Raw genomic sequence first — 21,752 nt, 5'->3', positions numbered from 1 at the left:
AGACTTGATAGGGCTTTAGTTAACTACACTTGGCTTACCAACTACCCGCATTCCAAACTCACTCATCTCCCTACTTTAGGCTCTGATCACAACCCCATCTTGCTTTCCACTAGACCCAAGTCTAGTCTGGGCCGAACACCATTCAAATTCATTCGTACGTGGCTGTCCCATCCTGACTGTGCTCAATTCATAAAATCTAATTGGATCACTCTGCCCGTCCAAATACAAACCAAACTCAATTCCCTGGCTATTAAACTCTCCAAGTGGAATAAGGAGGTTTTTGGCCACATTGACAATAACATTAAAAGCCTCACTCAGAAACTTCAATTTATCCAGAATGCTGATCAATTTAAGGATACCTTCAATCAGATTGAAAATCTCCTTCTTCAACAGGAAAGCCTGTGGAAAGAAAAGTCGAGAATAGCTAATATTAATTTAGGGGATCGCAACACTCAGTATTTTCACGCGAAAGCCACCACTAGAAATCGCAAAAACCAAATCCATGCCATTAAGCTTGAGGACAATACCTGGACGCAAGATGAAGCTCAAATTGCTAATGTTTTCGCTTCCCATCTCCAGAACATTTCGACCTCCACTGGTTCCTACTTGTCACAGAACTTGATAGATTGTTTTTCCCAGCAGATAACCCAAACCCAAAACAACACTCTTACCGGTATTCCGAATCTAGAGGAAATTCAGAAAGCCACTTTCTCTTTGAAACCAGGAGCTGCTCCGGGGCCTGACGGATTCCCTCCTCTTTTCTATCAAGCTAATTGGGACACGATTAAAGAGGATCTTCTTCAGATGATTTCTGTCTTTTTTCGTGAGGCCTCTCTCCCTATGATGTCCAACCATACTCACATTTGCTTAATCCCTAAAACTAAAACTCCTCAAACTCCGGCGGATTATAGACCTATCAGTCTTTTAAACACAACTTACAAAATCCTCACCAAAATCCTGGCCAACAGATTAAAATCTACGCTGGAAGAAATCATATCCCCATTCCAAGCTGCCTATGTTCCGGGCAGGCAAATCACGGACAATATCATCATCAGCCAGGAGATTATTCACTCTTTTAAGAAAACCAAAGGTGCAAAGAGCTATTTCGGTCTTAAACTGGACATGTCCAAAGCCTTCGACAGAATTGAGTGGAGTTATCTGGTGTAAATCATGACTCTGATGGGCTATGACTCTACCTGGATCAAACTAATCCAGTCTTGTCTCAATTCCAGTTCCATGGCGGTTCTGATCAATGGTCGCCCCGGCCGAGTTTTCAATGTTACCAGGGGGATTCGCCAAGGTGACCCGCTCTCGCCTTTTCTCTTCGCTATAGCGATGGAAGGTCTCAGCCGAATGCTGGACAGTCGTCACGGTCAATCTAACTTCATTGGCTTCCCGATAGGCAACTCAAACCTCATTATTAATCACCTTCTCTTCGCTGACGACTGTATTATTTTTGGCCAAAATTCTCTGGAGAATATTCATAATCTCAAAATGATTCTTAAAGAATTCAGTGAGGCTTCAGGCCAGATGATAAACTATACGAAATCTAACATATTCTTTTCCAAGAACTCTCATCCGAAATTCAAACGTATGATTATCCGGGAACTGAAGGTTCACCAGTCCTCGAATGGTGATAAATATCTTGGCACCAATCTCTTCATCGGGAAAAACAAAAAATCGATCTTCCTTCCCCTCCTAAACCAAATCAAAAACAAACTTGCCAAATGGCAATCTAATCTGCTCTCGCAAGCTGGTCGCTCGGTTGTAATTTCAACAATCGCAGCGGCCGTTCCCCGATACCAGATGCAGTGCTTTGCGATTCCGAAAGGAATTAGTAACAGCATTGAGTCCATTCAACGGACGTTCTGGTGGGGAAAATCTAAAACTTTCCACACTTGCAATTGGTCGACTATCTGTAAGCCTAAGAAGCTAGGTGGGCTTGGGCTTCGCCTTCCGCACCTTGATAACCAGGCCTTTCTTAATAAAATTATTTGGCGTATTATTCATAATCCAAATGCGGTGTGGGTGCGTGTGCTCAAAAATAAATATTTCTCGGATACCCATAGACCCAAACCCTCGAAGCCCACTCATTCTTGGCCTTGGAAATCTATTACCAAACACTATAACAATATGGCAGGTCTTATCTTTTGGGATGTTAATACAGGTACGACAGTAAACATTTGGAGTGACTATTGGATTCCCAATCATCCACCGCCCATAAACAACCACACTGGGGTCAACATTCAATGGGTGGCCCAACTTATTACTGACAATACTTGGAATATTCAGATGCTACAACAAAACTTTAATGAGGATATATGCAATGCGATCCTGAGCATCAACCTTCAAAGAAATCACGAAGATACACCCAGATGGTCATTAACCAAATCAGGTAACTTTTCGATTAAATCAATGTATTACTATTTAAGAACGGAAAATATGAATTTAATGCAGGAACAAATTGAGTGGGGATTTATCTGGAATCTAAACACTATCCCAAGGGTAAAATTATTCCTATGGAAATGATGTACTAATAGCCTACCGGTAAAAGAGAAAATTGGCAAATTCATTGGTGGTCAATTCCAATGTACTAACTGTGAGGAATATGAAACACTAGACCATGTTATGCTTCACTGTTCTTACGCTAAAGCAATATGGTTCAATTATGGGTTGAGAACTAACCACATTAGCTCGACAAATCAATGGATAAAACAATGGAAAACTCTGGATGAGGCTACTACTAATCAATACGCCAAGATACTGTGGTTCATCTGGAAAGCTAGATGCGAAAATTGTTTCAATACTAACAAACAGAATCCGCAACAAATTATAGAACGAATCAATAATGTGACTATTACTCCACTTAAGATTAAGATGGACAATATTAACAATTGCAGAAAAACGACAAAGAAACAAAAATGGAGCCCTCCATCGACACCATACTTAAAGCTAAATGTTGATGCTTCGTTTATCAAGGCTACAGACCCAGCAGGAATTGGATGCATCATCAGAGATGAGAAGTCACAATTCATTAAAGCGGCAGCATCGTCAGTGCGATGCCAGAATGCGGAAGAAGGTGAAGGAATGGCCATACTATTAGGCATACAATGGGCTATACATCTTCATATCACCCATGCGCATATTGAAAGCGATAACCAGGCTTTGATAAAACACATCAATGGTCACAGTAATGTTCTTCAGTGGCAATCCTCAAAGATAATTCGGCAGATCCAATCACTCATGAACAACTTTGATGAAATCATATTCACATATATCTCTAGGGAAGGTAACGCTCCGGCGGATGCATTAGCGAAATGGGGAAGGAAGTATATTGTTCAGAAAGAATGGATTAATGTACCGTCTTTTATTTCGCATTTACTTTAGTTGTTTTGGTTGTAAGACTCTTAGTTGTTTGAATGCAATGTTTCTTCATCAAAAAAAAAAAAAGTACTTTCCATGTTCATTTAAATTTTATGTTTCTCTCTGAAAACACACACCTTTTTCTCTATGTATCCTTAAACTTCCTAGAAATTCTTTCTCTTTATTTATGTGGTTATTTTGATTATTCTCTTACTAAATTTGTAATCTATTTATTTAACCAAATTTCTATTTGATTCCTTCTAGAGTAGAGAAAAATGTTATAATTTATGCGATACAAAAATAGTTACTTTTTCAATAGTCATATTAATTGGTCTTCTCCAACCTACACACTCTAACACAACCATTACAAAAAGCAAAAAATAAAATTATTTAAGTTTTAGATCGTTGTACTCCTCTTCTCTGAAGTTTGGTATAACACTAGACTTCTTTTTCTTTTTCCTTTTTTTTAACAATTTTTTCTCTCCGACCCAACGGATAATTATTATATTTAATTAATTAGAGAATTCATATTGTATTGATAAATACCTTCTATTTTACCATTTTGAATTATTTTCAATAGATTTAGCCATTAGATACTATATAAGACTTATGTCTAACTTACTTCAATTTATTAAATCATTATAAAAATTTATAGAGTGTAACTTCTAATTTAAAAATACATTTTTTTACGTTTGATTATACCCAGGGGCTTAACCAAAATTTGGAACTGGGCACCCAAATTCTCAGCCACATCTCTGGCATTTATAATAAGGCATAATAAGTCGGACTCAACAACATATTTATATATATAGATTTAATATATATTTAGATCTTCTATTTTTATAAATATAAATATAATTATATTTAGATTTTCTATTATATTTTATACATCTAATTGAAGAATTATGCAGGTATACCACTATATTTCTTTTCCCTCTAATATCGTATTTTGATGAATAAATTTATATATATAGATTTAATATATATTTAGATTTTTTTTTTTTTTTATAAATATAATTATATTTAGATTTTCTTTTATATTTTATACATGTAATTGAAGAATTATGTAAGTATACCACTATATTTCTTTTTCCTCCAATATCGTATTATGATGAATAAAAGAATGATGCAGGTATATCCAATCAGGTTGTTAACCAAAATCAAATGTTATGGGCTTGCGTTGGGGTTGATTATAGCTTTGGAGTTGGAGTTAGACTTGTTTTCTAGGTAGGTATTAGATGTTACTTTTCCTTGTGGTTGAGTAGTCTTCTAACTTTCCATTAAAAGTGTGCACGACAAACCAAAACTAATAAAACAATCACCAGGTCCTCTTTATATATGATTTGAGGTTTGTTAAACCTAAAAAATCTAATTACGAACTTCTAATAAATAAAATAATTTTTGAGTCTATAGACCAAAAATAGGGTCCTAATAGGAGATTTAATCCTATATAATCCTAAAAAGGATTTAAAAACCAAATTAATCATCATAAAAGAGATCTAGTCCATTTGTATTCATCTCGAGAGAAATATCAAATCTCTATAATATTTAATCCTTATTAATACCTATTATAACCTTTCCATATATTTTGTAACCGTTTTTGCCAAAATAATCATGTATATATCATTTCCTTAATTGTCTCCATCTTTCTCTCTCCAATCAGAATTATAATGAAAGAAATATTAACAAATCTAATATGTAACCGTAATATAGTATATCTCATTTTCAAGAACATTAACCTAGTTGTTTAACCACTATTAACATCAGAACTCTACATTCATCTCCATTAAACTTATCGAAGATCAATTCTTGAAGGTAATTATTTTTGCTAAAATCATAATGAGAACATTCATTTGTAAGATTTCGTTTTTGTTTTCATGTATTTGATATTACTGTTTTGTATTTAGATTCATTTTTAAGATCTAATAATTAATTTTTTAAACTGTATCAAATTGTTATGTATTATTTCTGAAAAAACGATTCAATTGTAGATCTTTCTCATAATATATATTTCCATCTTTGGTAGATCTGAAATGGAAGTCTAAACTTCTCTCTCTCTCTCTCTAAAATTTTAATATCAATAATGAAATCTTTGATCTTTATATCATATTTAATGTTTTAATCTAGGTATGTTCTATATCTTTCAATTTTCGTGGTATGTATCTTAAGATTTTCGTTTAATCATTACTGAAGTTTTTTTCAGATCAGATTCATCTTCACTGACGGACTCAGATTTGCGGTATATTCAAATTCATTGTTTTCTCTGGATATAAAGTACATGTACTTTACGCGTACTTTTCTCACAAAACAGTTGTCGTTTATAGTACAATAAATGTTCCAAAAATTATATGTAATTTATTGCACATTATACATATTTTTTCACATAACAGTGACCTTGTGATTCGAACTAACGTTATGTTTGTCTTCTAACACATTATGAAGTTTAACAAACAGTATGCATAATTTATTCCATTATACATGTCGTTTCTAGTAAATTGTTTGTTTTGTTAACAAATGTATATGTTTTCTTTTTGCAGTTTTGTTGTTACTTATGGAATTTGCTACTGAAGTTGGTCATTTGTTTCCTGGTGGTGCAAAATCATTTGGATATGCTCTTCGACAATATAGTGTAAATGTTGTTTGTCCTGCTCAAGACTACATATGCTCTTCGACAATATAGTGTAAACGATTTTTTGGTAACAGAATGTAAACGATGTGTAATGTAAAAGAAATTATGTGTTATGTAATAGAAAGTATGTGTAATTTACTGAACAAGACCCAAATACATTTGATAAATTACGTTGTATACTTGACTAATGATGGTTTATTCGTCATAAATAATACATAATTTACGTATTTGTTTCATAATTTGTATTCGATTTGTATTTATGTATGAGTAAAAACGAAAACAAATGCTGCTTTAATGTTCCTAGAAAAATATACTATTTACAAAACTGAAAGTTAAGTGAGAGAAAGTGATATATATGTTTTGTATATTAACCCCCAAATCACGCTAAATTGATCCTAGATTGATTCAGATAATAGGAAAGAGAAAATTTGATTTCCAAATCTGTTTAGAGGAGAGAGAAATTATGATTTGTTTCTATCTTTTTTTTTTCTAATAAATCTCCATATTTTTGGCTAATAAATCTCCATATTAAATCTGTAAAGAAGAGAGAGAAAATTGATTTGGGAAAGTTTAGATTTTGTTTCTAAACAGATTATAGAAGAGAGAAATTTTCGTGAGAATCTAACCGTTTTTTCCTAAATTTATCCTAAAATCAAGGTACATTAAACCGATTGAAATCCCAAATGAAGTAGGTTTAGAGAGAGAAAGTGTCTTTATGAAGATTGGTATCCAATCTGTTTCGGCTGAATAAAGATCCCCCACAAATCACGCCCACGGGTTTTGGGAAAGTTTCCTAAAACCCTCGTAAATTCAAAAAACCCGGGGTTTTTTGATTTGGGATACATTTGGTATTACCCAATAAATTAGCCATACTTTATACCCTTCTTGTAAAAGGACCAAAAATCCATAATCTAAGAAGAATGGTCTATAGACCTATTATCAAATTAATTTTGGTCTATATACCCATGGACTCTAAATAAAATATTAGTTTCTTAAACCTAATTAAATTCTAATAACAACTTCTAAATAAATAAAATATTAAAATCTAAAATTTATAAAATTTCCTAAAAACATATAACTGCTAAAATTAATAATTATCTATTAAAAAAATAGAAAACTAATAAAATAACTTAATTTGATGATATATAAGATTTTCAGAAAATCTTCTGAAAATCTCCCAGCGTAGAACGTCACAACATTATTACGACTCACTCTAATTTAGAAAGTAAAAGCATCTTCAATGCAAGACTCAAGAAAAACTCTAAAAATCTTATGTGTCAAGTGTGAAAAATGGATCTCTAAGAGCATTTCCAATGCAAGACTCAATAAAAACTCTAAAAATTCTATGTGTCAAGTGTGAAAATTGAATCTCTAAATAGTCTCTTTACTATTTAGCCATTTAGAGACACTCTATTGCAAAACCTTCTCCAATGCAACACTCAAGAGAAACTCTAAAAACCTATATTTTGGTTTACAAGTAATTAATTTACTTATGTGGCACTTAGAGATTCTCAAGAGGACACTCTAAATTTAGAGTCCTCTTAAGGATCTCTAAAATAAATCTTAACACATCACTTTAGAGATTCATGTTGAGTTTTGCATTGGAGATGTATTTTAAGAAAAACTCTAAAAAAATCCTATGTTGCACTCTAAGATTTAGAGTTTGAGTATTGCATTAGAGCATCTCCAATGCAAAACTCAAAAGAAACTCTAAAAGTCCTACATGTCCAGTTTCAAAAGTCGATCTCTAATCTTTCTCTTTCTTATTTGGCAAGATTGAGATCCCTTTTTGAAAGACGTCTCCAATGCAACCCTCTAAAACTCAAAAAATACTTACGTGGCATTACTTTTTTTCATTTCAAAAATGTAAAAATCCCAATAATTTCAACTAAAATATTCCATGCCAAAACCAATTCGAGGGAAGTTTCATTTTGCTCCACAATTTTGGAGGGAGACTGTATAAAAGGTTCAATTAAATTCGTTTAGAAACTTATAGCAGCTGGATCACTAGGCTTTTTTCAAAATTTTGCTCATGATTTTATTTACAATTCATTGATGAATCATTTTAAGTATCTTTTCCACAAAAGGAAAAAAGAATCATCTTAAATCTATGCGTTTGTTAATTAATCAAATTCACGGTAACTCATCAATAGGCTAGGTCTTCGCATGCTTTTTGAATCTAGAGAGGAACATATAGAAACAAATAGAGAAAATTGGATAGATAATGTTAGTTATTCTTTCTCTGAATACAAAATATGAAACTTCACCTAATTCTATTTTTTGTTTTAAGTTCTTCTCCAGTCCTACAATTCATTAGGATTATTAGATTTTGGGGTCTGGATAGAGAGATAAAAACCAGCCATGGAGAAATAGAAATTACCAACTTGTAAAGAAAGAAACTACCGAGAGAAAAAACCTAGTGTTAATAGGGATGCAGTGAATCTCGGTTAGTTATTAATTTATTTATGTTTACATTTTTTATTTATTTAATATATAAATAAATGGTGCGTTGGCACTTAGAGATATCTCAAGAGGACACTCCAGAAACGGAGCGTCCTCTTGAGATATCTCTATTCCACTCTCGACACGTCACTTTTAAGATTTTAGTTGAGTTTTCCATTGGAGAAGATTTTTAAACAAAACACTCTAAAAATCCAACGTGGCACTCCGAGTTTCTAAGATTGAGTTTTGCATTGAAGATGCTCTAGGTTCCTAGTTGGCTACTTAGAGATACTCTATTGAGAAACCTTCTCCAATGCAACACTTAAGAGAAACTCTAAACCCTATATTTTAGTATAACATTAATTGATTTGCTTATGTGACACTTAGAGATCCTCAAGAGGACACTCTAAATAACTACCGCCACCTCACTTTAGAGATCCAAGTCAAGTGTTTCATTTGAGATGGATTTTGAAGAGAAACTCTAAAAATATCCGATGTGGCACTCTAAGATTTAGAGTTTGAGTGTTGCATTGGAGATGCTCTACCTAAGAGCATCCTCAATGCAAAACTCAGAAAAAACTCTAATTGGCTTATGTGTTGATTCTCAATTGAGATTCTCTTCCTATGCGGCTAACTTGAGTGTCTCTAATTCAAGTCCTTCTCCAATGCAACACTCTAAAAAACTCATGTCCCACATACATTTAATAGGAAAAAGTGGTTGAGAAAGAAAGACTTTTTATTGGTCCAAAAATTAAATTTGATGACTAGGACACTTAAGACTCTCAAAAGAGATCTCAAAAACAGAATTTCTAGTTGAGACATCTTAAAACTTAATGCTTCCACATCATCTTAAGATCTCAATTGAGTTTTGCATTGAAGAGGTTTTTTCTCAAAGAAAACTCTAAAGTCCTAGGTGGCACTTAAAATTTTAATATTGAGTCTTGCATTGGAAATGCTCTAATCTCTAAAAAAGAAATACCATACTTCATGCTTCCACCCGAAATGTACTTTTATCCACCAACGTTTCACACGCAAAATTTTTGGTAAACATGAGGACAAATGAAGTACCACAAAACAAAAGAAGTTAGTTTGGTAAGTAATTGTCCAGCCATGTTTAAGACTTAGGTGTCGTTTGGCAACTAAAAGTAGAAGTACTTTTGCTTGTAGTAGAAGTTCTTTTGCTTTAAAAAGTAAAAAAATTTCAAAAGTATATTGGGCGAAAATGTTACTTATAAGATAAAAAGTCAAAAAGTTAGTTTGGTAACTCAATTTACTATTGATAATTTTATTTTTCTTTCTCATAAAGCTACTTGATTTCAATTGAATTTATTTATGATTTCCACGATTACTCTTGTATACGAAGTAGTGGTGATATTGATGGTTAGTGGTGATGCCATGAAGGTATGATCATGGGGTATGGTGGTGGTTGAGGTTTGATGATGGTGGTGGTGGAGGTATGGTTGGTGGTGGAGGTATGACGGTGGCGATGGTGGTGGAAGTATGGTGGTGGTGGAAGTAAGATGGTAGTGGTGGATAAAGTATGTGAGTGATAGTGACGGAGTTATGGTGGTGGTGGTGGATAAGATATGTAGGTGGTAATGTTGGAGGTATGGTGGTGGTGGTGAAGGTATCGTGGTGATGGTGGTGGCGGTGGTGATACGGTGGTGGTGGTGGTGAAGGTACCGTGGTGGTGGTAAAGGTACGGTGATGGTGGTGGTGGAGCTACGAGGTAGTTGTCGTCAAGGTATGGTGGCGGTGGTGAAGGTATCGTGGTGCTGGTAGCTAAGGTAGGGTGGTGGGGAGGTGCAATGCTTGTTGTAGTGGGGGTAGAATGGTATGGTAGAATTTTAGTTGAGGTAGTGGATCAGAGATAGACAAAAAAAAAATTTCGTCAAAAAAAATTCATGGATGTCTCAAAAAAAAGTTACTTTACTTTGAAGTCAAAAGCTAAAAATTTGAACTTCAAAAGAAAGTCAAATGTTAACTTAAATGAAGTCGGTAATTTTGGCGTACCAAACTAACTTTTTGAGTTTTCTACTTAAATAAGCAAAAAGTAACTTACTTTAGTGTTGCCAAACGACACTTTAATATAGAGAACCCGGGTGGGAGATCAATGATCCAGAAAAAAATTGTCCCGTCCGCTTATAAGATTTTGGACGGGTGCTTTTAGCAGCCCCCTTGTATTAAGCACTAAAAATCTCATTTTGTTGTGAAACATAAAAGAGGTAGGGAAGAAGAAAGATAGTGAAAATATAGACCAAGAGATAAAGACAAGAAGAACTTGATTTGTATTCATATGTTTGTAGAGAATTCTCTACATTGGTACTATGGTACATTGGTACACTTAGGTACATTGCTACATTAGCTAGAGACCTCTTTATATAGGCCTTTGAAGAGTTACATATCTAATACAAGAGTTACATATAATCAATGGTGCTTGAATACAAATAATGGTGGAGAACTTATGGTGGTGGGAGTTACCAAAGTGTGGTGGTCATCCACCATAAATTAAAGATTTATAACACTCCCCCTGGATGTCCACCACATCAGATATTGCCTCATTAAAACCTTACTAGGAAAACCCAATGGGACAAAACCATAGTGAAGGAAAAAGAGTACAAATTCTTTGTTTATGTACATCTTTGATGAACACATAATCAGCCTCATTTAAACCTTGTTAAAAAAACCCTATGGGAAAAATTCTTAACGAAGGAAAAAGAGTACTTTGTGAAAATATAGTATATAGTGTCTTCATAAACTTGCTCCCCCTCATGAAGGTTGAGGGCATTGTTCAACTTTTTATCGTCAGCTTCCTTTTAGTATATATACACAAAATACAATTTGTAGCATTTGACATTTCAAGTTGCATTAGTATAATGTCTTAAAGTTCATGCATACTTTAACTTGAAGCTTGTTAATCCTTTAGGGATATCGATTGAAGTCACTATTTAGTGATCCGTATTTGTGTATCATGTACATCAGTAAGATAACTATAACATCTTGTGAAATTGATGTACTTATCACATTTCGTTGTATAATCCACTTGACACACATAAGAGGTGTTAAATTCATCATTCGATGACTATTGTCTTAAAATAGAGTTGTCTCGCCAAAACCTTGTCAGGAAAATCCAACGGGACAAAACCTGAACGAAGGAAAAAAGACTACAACTTTTAAACAAATTAAAATAATTTTCAATACGCATAGTTGCCTCGTTAAAACCGTGATAAGGAAAACCCAATGGGACAAAACCTTAACGAAGGAAAAAGAGTACAACGTGATTGACATTTTGTATATGAATGATGGTTGTTTTCTAAAACCACATTACAACACACATAATGTATTGTCTGTACTATATTAGGTACTTCGGGACCTGAATTTCCATGACATATGATAAGTTAAGACAATATGAGTTGCTTTGAATTATAGTCTTTTAGTAATTCAGAATATGTTCATTTTCAAGATTTTCGTTACTCGAATAATCTTTTTCAATACTCTACTGTCAAACTTTGATAAACTCTTCAGGAGTCAAAATAGGATTTATAAATCCTTTATAATTCAACTCTAACATATGTCTACTTCATTACCTTCAGGGTAACTCTTGGTCGGTGCTTCGACTTCATGTCTAAAGACATAAATATTTTGTAACAAAAATCCATAAATAATGAAATATCTCATCAAAGTTTTACCAATTACTTAGAGTAACTCGGAATCAACATGCTCCCAGTAGCTAGTATTTTCATAAATACATCGTCTGAAATAATTTATTTGATTTCTCAAATTCTCACAGCATACATAGCTCAATGATCTCATGTATGTATGTACCTTTGTAAATGGTCGGTGTCTCTTTTTACACATATCCTCTTCAGGAGATTTTATTAGGAATATGAATCACATTCATTTCTAATTTGATAGCCTCTTCAGGAGGAAAAATTATTCCTTCAGTGTCAAAGAGTATATGTCACTTTGATCAACTCTGATCATTTTCCATTACCTTTATCTGGATATAAGCATATTAAGCTCGGAAAAATATTAATATCTCGAGGTAGCAAGTTTTCCGTATATTGATTCCAAATGAGAGAAACTCGATCATTTTCAAGTATTTTACGACATTGAATATAGGACTTCCTCCCCCTAATGTCGATAGATTTCCGTCTTATTTATGAGCACATACTTCAAGGATGTGACAAAGACGAAGGAAAAATCAATTGCTTTAGGCAAATTTGATTTTTATTTTCATATCATATTTTCCGTTAGAAAAAAATTATTATCTGATCACAGCTTCAGGTGTGAGCAATTTGTTATAATATCACAACTTCGGGTGTGATTAATTACATGTGAGATATATCATCTTCATGTGATTTTATTTTATTTTATTTATTAAATCCATCATCACTTTCTCTTTGGTTATTACAACTTCAGGTGTAATATGAAATATGATAATCAAACAATTTTATTTGTCAGGAATTTACAACTCATCACTGTCTACAGACACGTAAGAAAATATCATCATCACCTGAATAGATATTCTGGATTTCGACTTAATATATGATGAGTTTCACAAAAATTGATTACATTCCACGATGAAGAGCTTTGTCAAATTTAATCAAACTATACGTTGGTATAGTAAAATGAGATTCTCAATTTTGTTACTCCATTTCCAATATGAACTCAGTATAGGATTTTTCTTATCACCGTTTAATTATAATCCTTTAATAATCAATGGAAAATAATTCCAATACTGAAATACCAGTACTTGTCATTCTTCAGGAATGTGTAGGTAAATTTGATTTCCAACGGTTTACCCTTTTTGTTGACAATTAATCAACTCATAGGGATATATCTTTTCATCCTTAGAGATTATTTACTCTAGTAATTCTTTTAGAATTTTCTAGATTTGAAGGTATATACACCAAACTTCAGGTTTGGTAACCTCATATACAAAAAGATGATTCAGTTTGATCTTAATCAAATTTTGGTGGTTGAGTTTCCTCTTCGGAGAAATCTTCTTTAGCAAACTAAAATATGCACTTATGATATGTTCATAAAAAAATAAACATTAGTTATGAAAGTAATAACAATTTCTTTTTAAATCATAACTTACCTTGACCTTACCATCGAATGAATCACATTAACATTCATATTTGATCGCAATGTTAATTATTTCATTATTAGCATGTATGCAATTCTCATATCCTTCTCATATGATTCAATATTTCTTAGCAACAATAAAATAAATGGTTAGCGATAAATAAGAATGAATAGTTTGTAAATTCAACAAAGAAAGGTTCAAATACCTTTTAACTTACCAATCACAATTGACCAAACTTACCAATCTTTTATTTGCTTATAACTTGATCAAGGAGTGAATAATTTCTTCTTCCCTTTAAGCATAGAGCAATTCGTGCTGATAACGTGTTGTGAAAAATAAAAGAGGTAGGGAAGAAGAAAGATGATGAAAATATAAGCAAAGAGAAAAGGGACAAGATGAACTTGATTTGTATTCATATGTTTGTAGAGAATTCTCTACATTGGTACTATGGTACATTGGTACACTTAGGTACATTGCTACATTAGCTAGAGACCTCTTTATATAGGCCTTTGAAGAGTTACATATCTAATACAAGAGTTACATATAATCAATGGTGCTTGAATACAAATAATGGTGGAGAACTTATGGTGGTGGGAGTTACCAAAGTGTGGTGGTCATCCACCATAAATCAAAGATTTATAACACATTTTCATTTGTTTGATACTCATCTCTTCTTATCCACCACCTCTCATTTTCCTTCTTCTATAATCCCTTCAATTTGAAACTGGGTTCAGTTCAGAACCAACAAATAAGTAAAGGGCAGAGAGAAAAAGTTGGAGAGAGAGAGAGAAAAAGAGAAGGTTAGAGAGTTTATTGAGTAGTGAACCATGGCTCTCAAATTCTCTTACCGAGGAGAAATTGGGGTCATTTCTGAAAAACCATCTCTATTACCTCTTCACTATGGTGCTGCTTGTTTTTTTTTTGTACGTCTAAATCTGAATTGGCTGAATCTGAATTGGCTGAACTGAATTGGATGAATCTGAATTGACTGAATAATTGACTAAGTTTGCATGTTTGTTTTTCAATCTGAAAATATTGGATCTGAATTAAAATGTTTACATTTATACCCCTGATTAATAGGTGTAATATTTAAAAACAAAAACTCCCATAAAACGCTTATTTTGTTTGTCCCTATCTCCTCCAAGAAAACCCTAGAAACCTAGGGTTTATTATCTCTTTACTCCAAAAAGCTCCAGCCTCCCTATCTATCTCTAATGAATGTGTGGAAAAAATAGGTCTTCTTCCTCGGATCTCTCTCTCTCCACCGCCGGACTTGTCTCTCTTCCGCCAGATCTCCCTTTCTCCCTCACGAGATCTCTCTCTCCCTCGCCGAATCATCAAAAAATCATTAGGAAGAAGATCGTCAAGCTCACTGAACCCGGCTGATGATGGCAAATCTAAGAAAGATGACCACTTTGTTATCATATTATCTGTATGATCATCTGTATGCGAAGATGGATTCGGAGAATAAGTAGAAGAAGAAGAATACCCAGATGATGAAACTTCAGAATCAGCAATAAAATCTTCTTCATTTGCAAATTTAGCAGCTAAAATTTGAATCTCAGATGAAGAAAGTGAACAACCGCCATAAGATCCTAACCATATTCTTTCTCTGCTATTGGGTGATCTGATTTCTGATACATATTTTCCTCATTTTCTTTTCCTAACTCCCCTGTATGAAGATCTGGTGAGGGAGAGAGAAATCCGGTGAGGGAGAGAGAGATCCGGCAAGGGAGAGAGAAATTTGGTGGTGGTGGTGGTGGTGGCGGCGGTGGTGGGGCTGGTGGTAGTGGTTTGAGGTGGCGGAAATTTGTGGGGGGTGTTGAGTAATATTTTGATTTTGATTTTTGTAAATCAGAGGGGTATAACGGTCATTTGACCTATTTCAGCATTTAGGTCTCTTTTTCAGACTTGTTTTAAAGTCTGAAAAATGGGGGCTATTTTTCAGCCCATTCAGACCACAACCTAATTCAGCCACATTTTCAGATTTTCTCAAACTAACAAAACAAACATCTGAAATCTGAAACGTGTTTCTATTCAGATTTCAGATCTGAAAATAACGAAAAAACAAACAGCACCTACAAGTTACAACCATAAAAGGCAACCAAACCAACAATATAAAAGAACTAAATCCGATATTTACCCTTTATTGAGAAGAAACGGTTCTGCGTAGAAATTTGTTTAGGAATAAAAGAACTATAACTAGGCTCAATCATTTGTATTTTTTATTTCAAGATATAGAAGATCTTCCACATATCAACAATGATGCATGACCCCACAAAAAGTTGGTCCCAATGGCCCCACAAGGTCAAATGTGCCCTTGGGGTGCTTTTTGTCCGGACAAATAGCATTTTTCTATACATATATTTACAAACTTGACATTTTATCAAAAGAAAAACCTTTTGAAGTAGCCCTAACAATGTTGATTTCATGTTGATAAGTAAAACTACCACCAACTCCATGTCTAGTACTACCCATAGTATGTGGTGGAGGTGGTGGTGAAGGTTGCAGCTCTATTGTGACGGATGAGTTCTCATTCTCACTTTTCAACTGATCTTTGATCGACTCCTGGGGCCTAGAGTCATGAAATGGAGCTACAATATTGGCATTATGATGCACTGGTGAAGGTGATCCTTCACTATCTGAACGATCATTTCGGTCGGCTATCACATAGCGTGAAGATGATTGAGAACTATCGACTTCGCTTCGATAGTTCTGTTTACGCAAAAGATGAACAGGTGACATGGCGTGAGTAGGACTGGACGGGAAACTCGATGTAGGCGTCAACGATTTTCGGTTTTGTTTTATATGTTTTCTTGCTGTATTGTGCCAGTGTTTCAAAGCTGTAGCCACTCTTTCATTAAATATGGTTGGTTTCATAGTAGAACCCATCTGTTTTATGCAACCAAAGTCATCAATGGTGTAAGCAGAGTGTAAGAAAAAGTTGGATGTAATAAGTAGTTCTAACTAAATAGAAAAACACTTCCAAAAAAAAAAACTAAATAGAAAAACTAAACTTTCACCTTGAGTTAGAAAGACAGATACACCTTAACAATAGTTAACATGCTAGCAATTAAGGACAAAAGGATTGGGTGCCTCCAGAGGCGCCCTATGCTTTTGCTCTCAGCCCATTCCTCTCTCGGCACTTCCCTTGAGGCCTCAGACTGAGTAGATAGAGGGCTCTCGGATTTATCCTAATCCATGATGTTTAAGCCCAACAAGGATTAGGCCTGGTTCGAGTGCCCTCTGACTGCCTCAATCTGTGAAGTGCGAAAAGAGAAAGAGACCCAAAAGTAAAATGAAGGGGTGTAGACTATTTTCTTACCTGAATAACTAAAGCATAGAGAGGGAGAGTGACGTAGCTACAGAGAAACTGTACGAACAATCTGGTCATGATCAAAAAATATATATGTTAATTTGTTTTCTATCTTTAAAAAATGAAATTGTCGTTTGGAGACTTACCCCATCGAGATCCTTATGGCAACATCTTCAGTCTTTTTGTGGTAGCAAGATTTCAATCCAAATTGATACTGAATATGATGTTAAAAAATGTTTAAAAAGAAATAAAATTATATAAAATAAAATAAAATTATATAAAATTGTAAGCAATTAGGGAATTAATGATTTACCCAAGTCCACGCAAAGAAGGCCAGCTGAAAAGCATTCTATACACAGGAAGAAAAAATAACCGAGTTATATAGATGTAATAATAATAATAGTATTTTAGTAATCAAGGATATAATATTTAGGTCTCCTCTACTCACTGCTAATTGTTTTTTAGTCTGTTGTCCACAAACTTAATGTAGTATGAGAGTTAGGCTCACACGTGGTAGACTTAATGATCACTCAATACTCCAAGTCGCGCCCAAAAAGACATGTGTCGAGTTAAAAGAACGGCGCCACTATAAAGGTGTTAACGAGAATAGTTTCATATAGAAAAAGAGTCCTCTAGTAACGAAGAGTATAATATCTAAACTATCTCCACTAGTTACATATTGATTTTGAATTAGATGACCTCAAACTTACAACAACCAGTTGGTCGCATATTTATAAGTTCAATCTACATGAATTAGTCAAAAAATTGTTAAAAAAGATTGGACTCATTGGATCGTTATAATGGTGTACCTGGAAGAGAACAAAGTGGATTAAGAAGAGAATGAGACGAGGACGATTGAACCAAAAGAGATCATCAGCTGGTTGAACTGTTGGAACCCCTTGAACTACATCTCCTCTATCTTGAGTTCTTAAACCCATCTTTGTTACGATCATTTGTAGCTTTGTCCCCACTAGTAAAACAATCTAGGTTTTCCAATTTACATGATTTCAGTAAGAGAAAAGAGGGTTTATTTTGGTGAGACTCCAAACAAATATATATATAGGAAGTGTAAAAAAGTGATTGCTTACAATCAAGGGGATAAAGGGTAGCCACAAATATGAATATGTTCCTGCATTTATTTACACAAAAGTAGTTTGAAGTTAGAAAGATGTAGGCAATTAGGTTGGTGGTTTTAACAAATGCAATGAAGAGCTCTTGTGTTTTTTACCATTTGTACTCGATAGTAGAAAAAGAAGAGCAAAGAACCATAGTACTGGACTGCAAAGACAAGCCAAAAGTAAAAATAAAATAAAAAACCCTAATAAGTATTGATAGTAGTTAGTGTAAACCTTATCAAGTATTTTCGTAACCAATAATAGATTCACTTGGCGCACAAGCCCAAGCGTTCTCGGTTGGAAGGAGGCAAAGAAATGAAGGGAGACATTAAAAATCAACAACATGAAGCAATAGTGTCTAGGTCATCTACACTCGATGTTGGCTAGTTTTGAATTAGACGGCTATAAACTTAATATGATATCAGAATTAGGCTCAAGCTAAATGGTCTCAAATTCTCAATCACAATACGTGTTTCAGGTCACCCAAGAAAAGAGACACATATTCAGTTCCAAGGAACGTCATATGTGAAAGGGCGGGTGGGAATTGTCCCACATAGATAAAGAGCACTCATAGATAAAGAGCACTCACGTGACCAAAAATATAATACTTAATTGGGTTATCTCTATTTTTAATTAGTTTGAAACAGCAAACTTAAAAGAGAAAAGAGATGAATGAAAACCTGATTCCTACAACAACTTTATAGTCTTCCTCAAGTGATCTGTTGATGTATTTTTGGAAATTAAATACGTGGGAACTTTGTGGAGCTAAATGTGCCTGAAAATTCAAAGATTTGGAGGTGAAATTTGAAAATTTTCTTATTTTTATGTTTAAGTAAATATTAGTGAGAAAGAAAGAGGGGTGATCTTACCATAATAAAACCATGTCGAAGAGTCAAATAGTCAACCTTTGGAACTGATCTAAAGAACTGCCTAAAGAAACACACCTGCACAAAGTGAAAGGTCAATAGCTTCAATATGCCAACAATCTTTTGTTAGAGTAGTAGGAGGTTGAGTCTTCCACTTTCTAGATCATGAATTCGAGACACACTGACAATACAAAAATTAAATAAAATAACTTTAATATATGGGCCTAGTGGTCGAGGCCCTAAAATATATTAGCATTTTTTATCAGATCCACTAAGCCCCACTTGGGGGGTATTCTCTAAACCTTAGAACCCTAACTTGTAAGGAGAAGAATCATAGTTATGGTTGAAAATGCTATCTCATCAACAACAATCTAGAAAAACAGTAAAGAAAGTAAACAATCACATAGAACAAACAAAATTTATGTCACGTGGCTCGGTTGATGAGACCTACTCCACGACAAACAATGTAACGATGATTGCCATTACGAATGAAGAACAAGTCACAAAGATTTCTGTAGGATTTCAGTTTATAGGTCATTGGAACTTTAGTTTCACCTCCTCACCACCCCTCTATCTTATTTTGAAAATACATAGATAACCCCTTACATTGATAACCGCTCTAGTAAGATTCAAGGCAAACATAAGCAAAACGGGTCAGGTGGTTTTGCGGGTCACAAATCGGATTGGATATTTGATCCATATTCAAGAAACATTCAACAAAACATTTGTGATTTCTAACTCAAAACCTGTTGACAATGAGCGACAATGAGCAGAGAGACTCTAAACTTTTATCATTTTGTTTTGCTGAGAGTTACTTCATTTTAGATCAGTACAACCTAAATATCACTTACTTGGACAATTAACTTTTAAGTGTATGTTAAGGCTCAGTAATATTGTGGTGTCCTATGGAATTTCTTGACAGAGTAATCTCAACACTTACCACCCATAGAAGAACTTGAGATCTGCTCCAGAAGCTGAGGTGCCTTCGTCCGAATGTTGTATCTCTGGCATACCTAAATCTATCAGGATCTACAATTCACAACCAGAGTATTACCCAAATATTAATGAGTCTTTATTTGTTTATCTTAAATTACTAAGATTTTAAAAAGATCAGTTAATGAGATTATACATATAGATGTGAAGTTAGAGTGACATAACATCCAAAACTGATATGGGGACTCCGTGACATACTCCATGGTGTACTCTCCCGAATAGGACAAACAAGAGATATTTTAGTCTTTGCAAAGTGTGTGCCATGGAGTATGCTTGGAAGTCCCCCGATTAGTACAACGTCAATGTTTGAGTATGACTATTTGTAATGTGATATACCCACTAGGATTACCCAACTGGGCTTCACCCAATTGAAGATTTTATATGATTGAAAAACATTTGTCATCTCCAACTCAATTGAAGATTTTTTATGATTGGCTCACCATGGGTGAATTGATATTCTGCAGATCTTGTCTCCCTCTCCCAAGATTTCCATTTTTTCATCTGAAAAATAAAATAACCTCACAAATTAATGGATAATCAAATTCTAGAGATAGATAGAGAAAAAAGAGAGTCTGGAGAGAGAATAGCTAGAGATGGTATATTGCAGTTTGCTATAGCTTAGGTTATTACCTTAGCCCTACCCAAAGCCATGGTAATAATAGAATAAATCACATGGGAAATTGCAAGAACAAAGATGAAGATGTGAAGCTGATGAATCCCACTCACTGATACCAATGGTACTTTACCCTACAAAAATACATCAAAACTTTTATTGGCAACTAACTCCAACATATAATCTTCAACAAAAAAAAAAAAAAAACTCCAACATATAAGAAATGTAAGAGAGGTGTTATATTCTCTAAGTAATTGATCATAACAATACCTTGGGTGTGCATTTATCATTTGTTCCTCCTGCTAATATTCGTCTAAAACTCGTAAAAGACTCATAATCCTGATTATGACTGAGAAGTCGTCTCCTATCGTTAGTAAAGTCACCGACCTTCGACGATTTGGATTTCTTTTCGTCTTCGGATTTACAAGGATGCCAAGTATTTGCAATATTCTTAGGTATACATATTTCTGAAATGAGTCCTTGTCCTATTGTTAGGAGCAAGGATATGAACCCTAATACCATAAGCTCTGAAAAGGAAATTACCCAAACAAAAAAAGGACTTAGTTTATGTTTGCATAAATTTCAATTCATGCAAATTATAATGATATTCTCCCTGTTTGATAGAAATAATACCTGCTTTAATCTTTAATAAGGCTTCATATAGACCTCTCTTCTTTTTCTTTATTAGCAACTGAAAATTACAACATATATTTTACGAATTATTACATGTCGAGGTTACTAAGGTTGGTGTCAATTGTTTATATTATATTGGTCGAAGTATACACAAATTAACATAGGTTGTTGCTATGTTTAGAAAGAAATTAGTAAATAAATGCTCTTACCTCTCCGATGAATTCGAGAACATATTCAAGTATGATAGAAATCAAAACCAATACGAAACAAACAACTGCAATTGCCCATGTTGGGGTCTGCTCTAGAGTACGTGAACTGTCGTCACCGCCCGCCATCTTCTTGTTGAACTTCTTGTTGTCGAAAGAGTATTTTATAACTAATTAAATTGGAAAAGTACTTGGGAAAATTAAGTATCTATTAATTTGGAAAAGTACTTGGGAAAATTAAGCATCTATAAATTTGGAAAAGTATTTGGGAAAAATAAGTGAGCAAGCAATGAAAAGAAAGCAATTGAATGATGATTAGATGAAGTAGGCAACTAATAAATAGATGACGAGAAATTGGGGACGTATGTTGAAGGTCAAACAATTTGAAAATCTCAAAAATATTGACATTTTCAATATGTGGAATGAAACGAAGGACCAATCAAAAACCAAAGTTCTAGATGTGCAAAACGTTGAGGGACTAACA

The 21,752-nt window shown here is 34.0% G+C and overlaps 2 protein-coding genes and 1 long non-coding RNA gene across 4 annotated transcripts; 2 read left to right on the top strand and 1 right to left on the bottom strand.

Annotated features, from left to right (window-relative positions):
• Positions 1 to 1,236: 1,236 nt before the first annotated feature.
• LOC147550108 (uncharacterized) lies at positions 1,237 to 3,387 on the top strand. The gene is made up of 2 exons (XM_086668421.1): positions 1,237 to 2,167; positions 2,621 to 3,387. Exons 1-2 carry the CDS (start codon positions 1,237 to 1,239, stop codon positions 3,385 to 3,387), a joined length of 1,698 nt encoding a protein of 565 aa, XP_086524547.1.
• Positions 3,388 to 4,951: 1,564 nt separating this feature from the next.
• Positions 4,952 to 6,228, top strand: LOC147550107 (uncharacterized). The gene is made up of 2 exons (XR_015238056.1): positions 4,952 to 5,178; positions 5,901 to 6,228. It is a non-coding gene; the product is annotated as an uncharacterized LOC147550107 (long non-coding RNA).
• Positions 6,229 to 15,729: 9,501 nt separating this feature from the next.
• LOC147550106 (MLO-like protein 12) lies at positions 15,730 to 21,709 on the bottom strand. Of its 2 annotated transcripts, XM_086671240.1 has the most exons (15): positions 21,272 to 21,709; positions 21,063 to 21,120; positions 20,700 to 20,956; positions 20,447 to 20,563; positions 20,257 to 20,317; positions 19,764 to 19,852; positions 18,827 to 18,901; positions 18,638 to 18,732; positions 18,071 to 18,120; positions 17,931 to 17,971; positions 17,652 to 17,825; positions 17,156 to 17,191; positions 16,989 to 17,056; positions 16,852 to 16,912; positions 15,730 to 16,418 (listed from the first exon to the last, which is right to left on the bottom strand). In XM_086671240.1, exons 1-15 carry the CDS (start codon positions 21,395 to 21,397, stop codon positions 15,894 to 15,896), a joined length of 1,833 nt encoding a protein of 610 aa, XP_086527366.1. In that variant the 5' UTR covers positions 21,398 to 21,709; the 3' UTR covers positions 15,730 to 15,893. The 2 variants fall into 2 exon arrangements, with proteins under 2 accessions (XP_086527366.1, XP_086527367.1); XM_086671241.1 differs by lacking the exons at positions 15,730 to 16,418; positions 16,852 to 16,912 and having other exon boundaries at positions 16,985 to 17,056; positions 21,272 to 21,578.
• Between the last annotated feature and the right edge of the window lie 43 nt (positions 21,710 to 21,752).

Source organism: Eschscholzia californica, unplaced genomic scaffold, assembly GCF_041429995.1.
Source record: "Eschscholzia californica isolate CP2 unplaced genomic scaffold, dmEscCali1.0.p SCAF_3, whole genome shotgun sequence".
Lineage (NCBI taxonomy): Eukaryota > Viridiplantae > Streptophyta > Magnoliopsida > Ranunculales > Papaveraceae > Eschscholzia > Eschscholzia californica.
The sequence above is the reverse complement of the archived record's forward strand: the minus strand, read 5'-3'. Positions and strand labels throughout refer to the sequence as shown.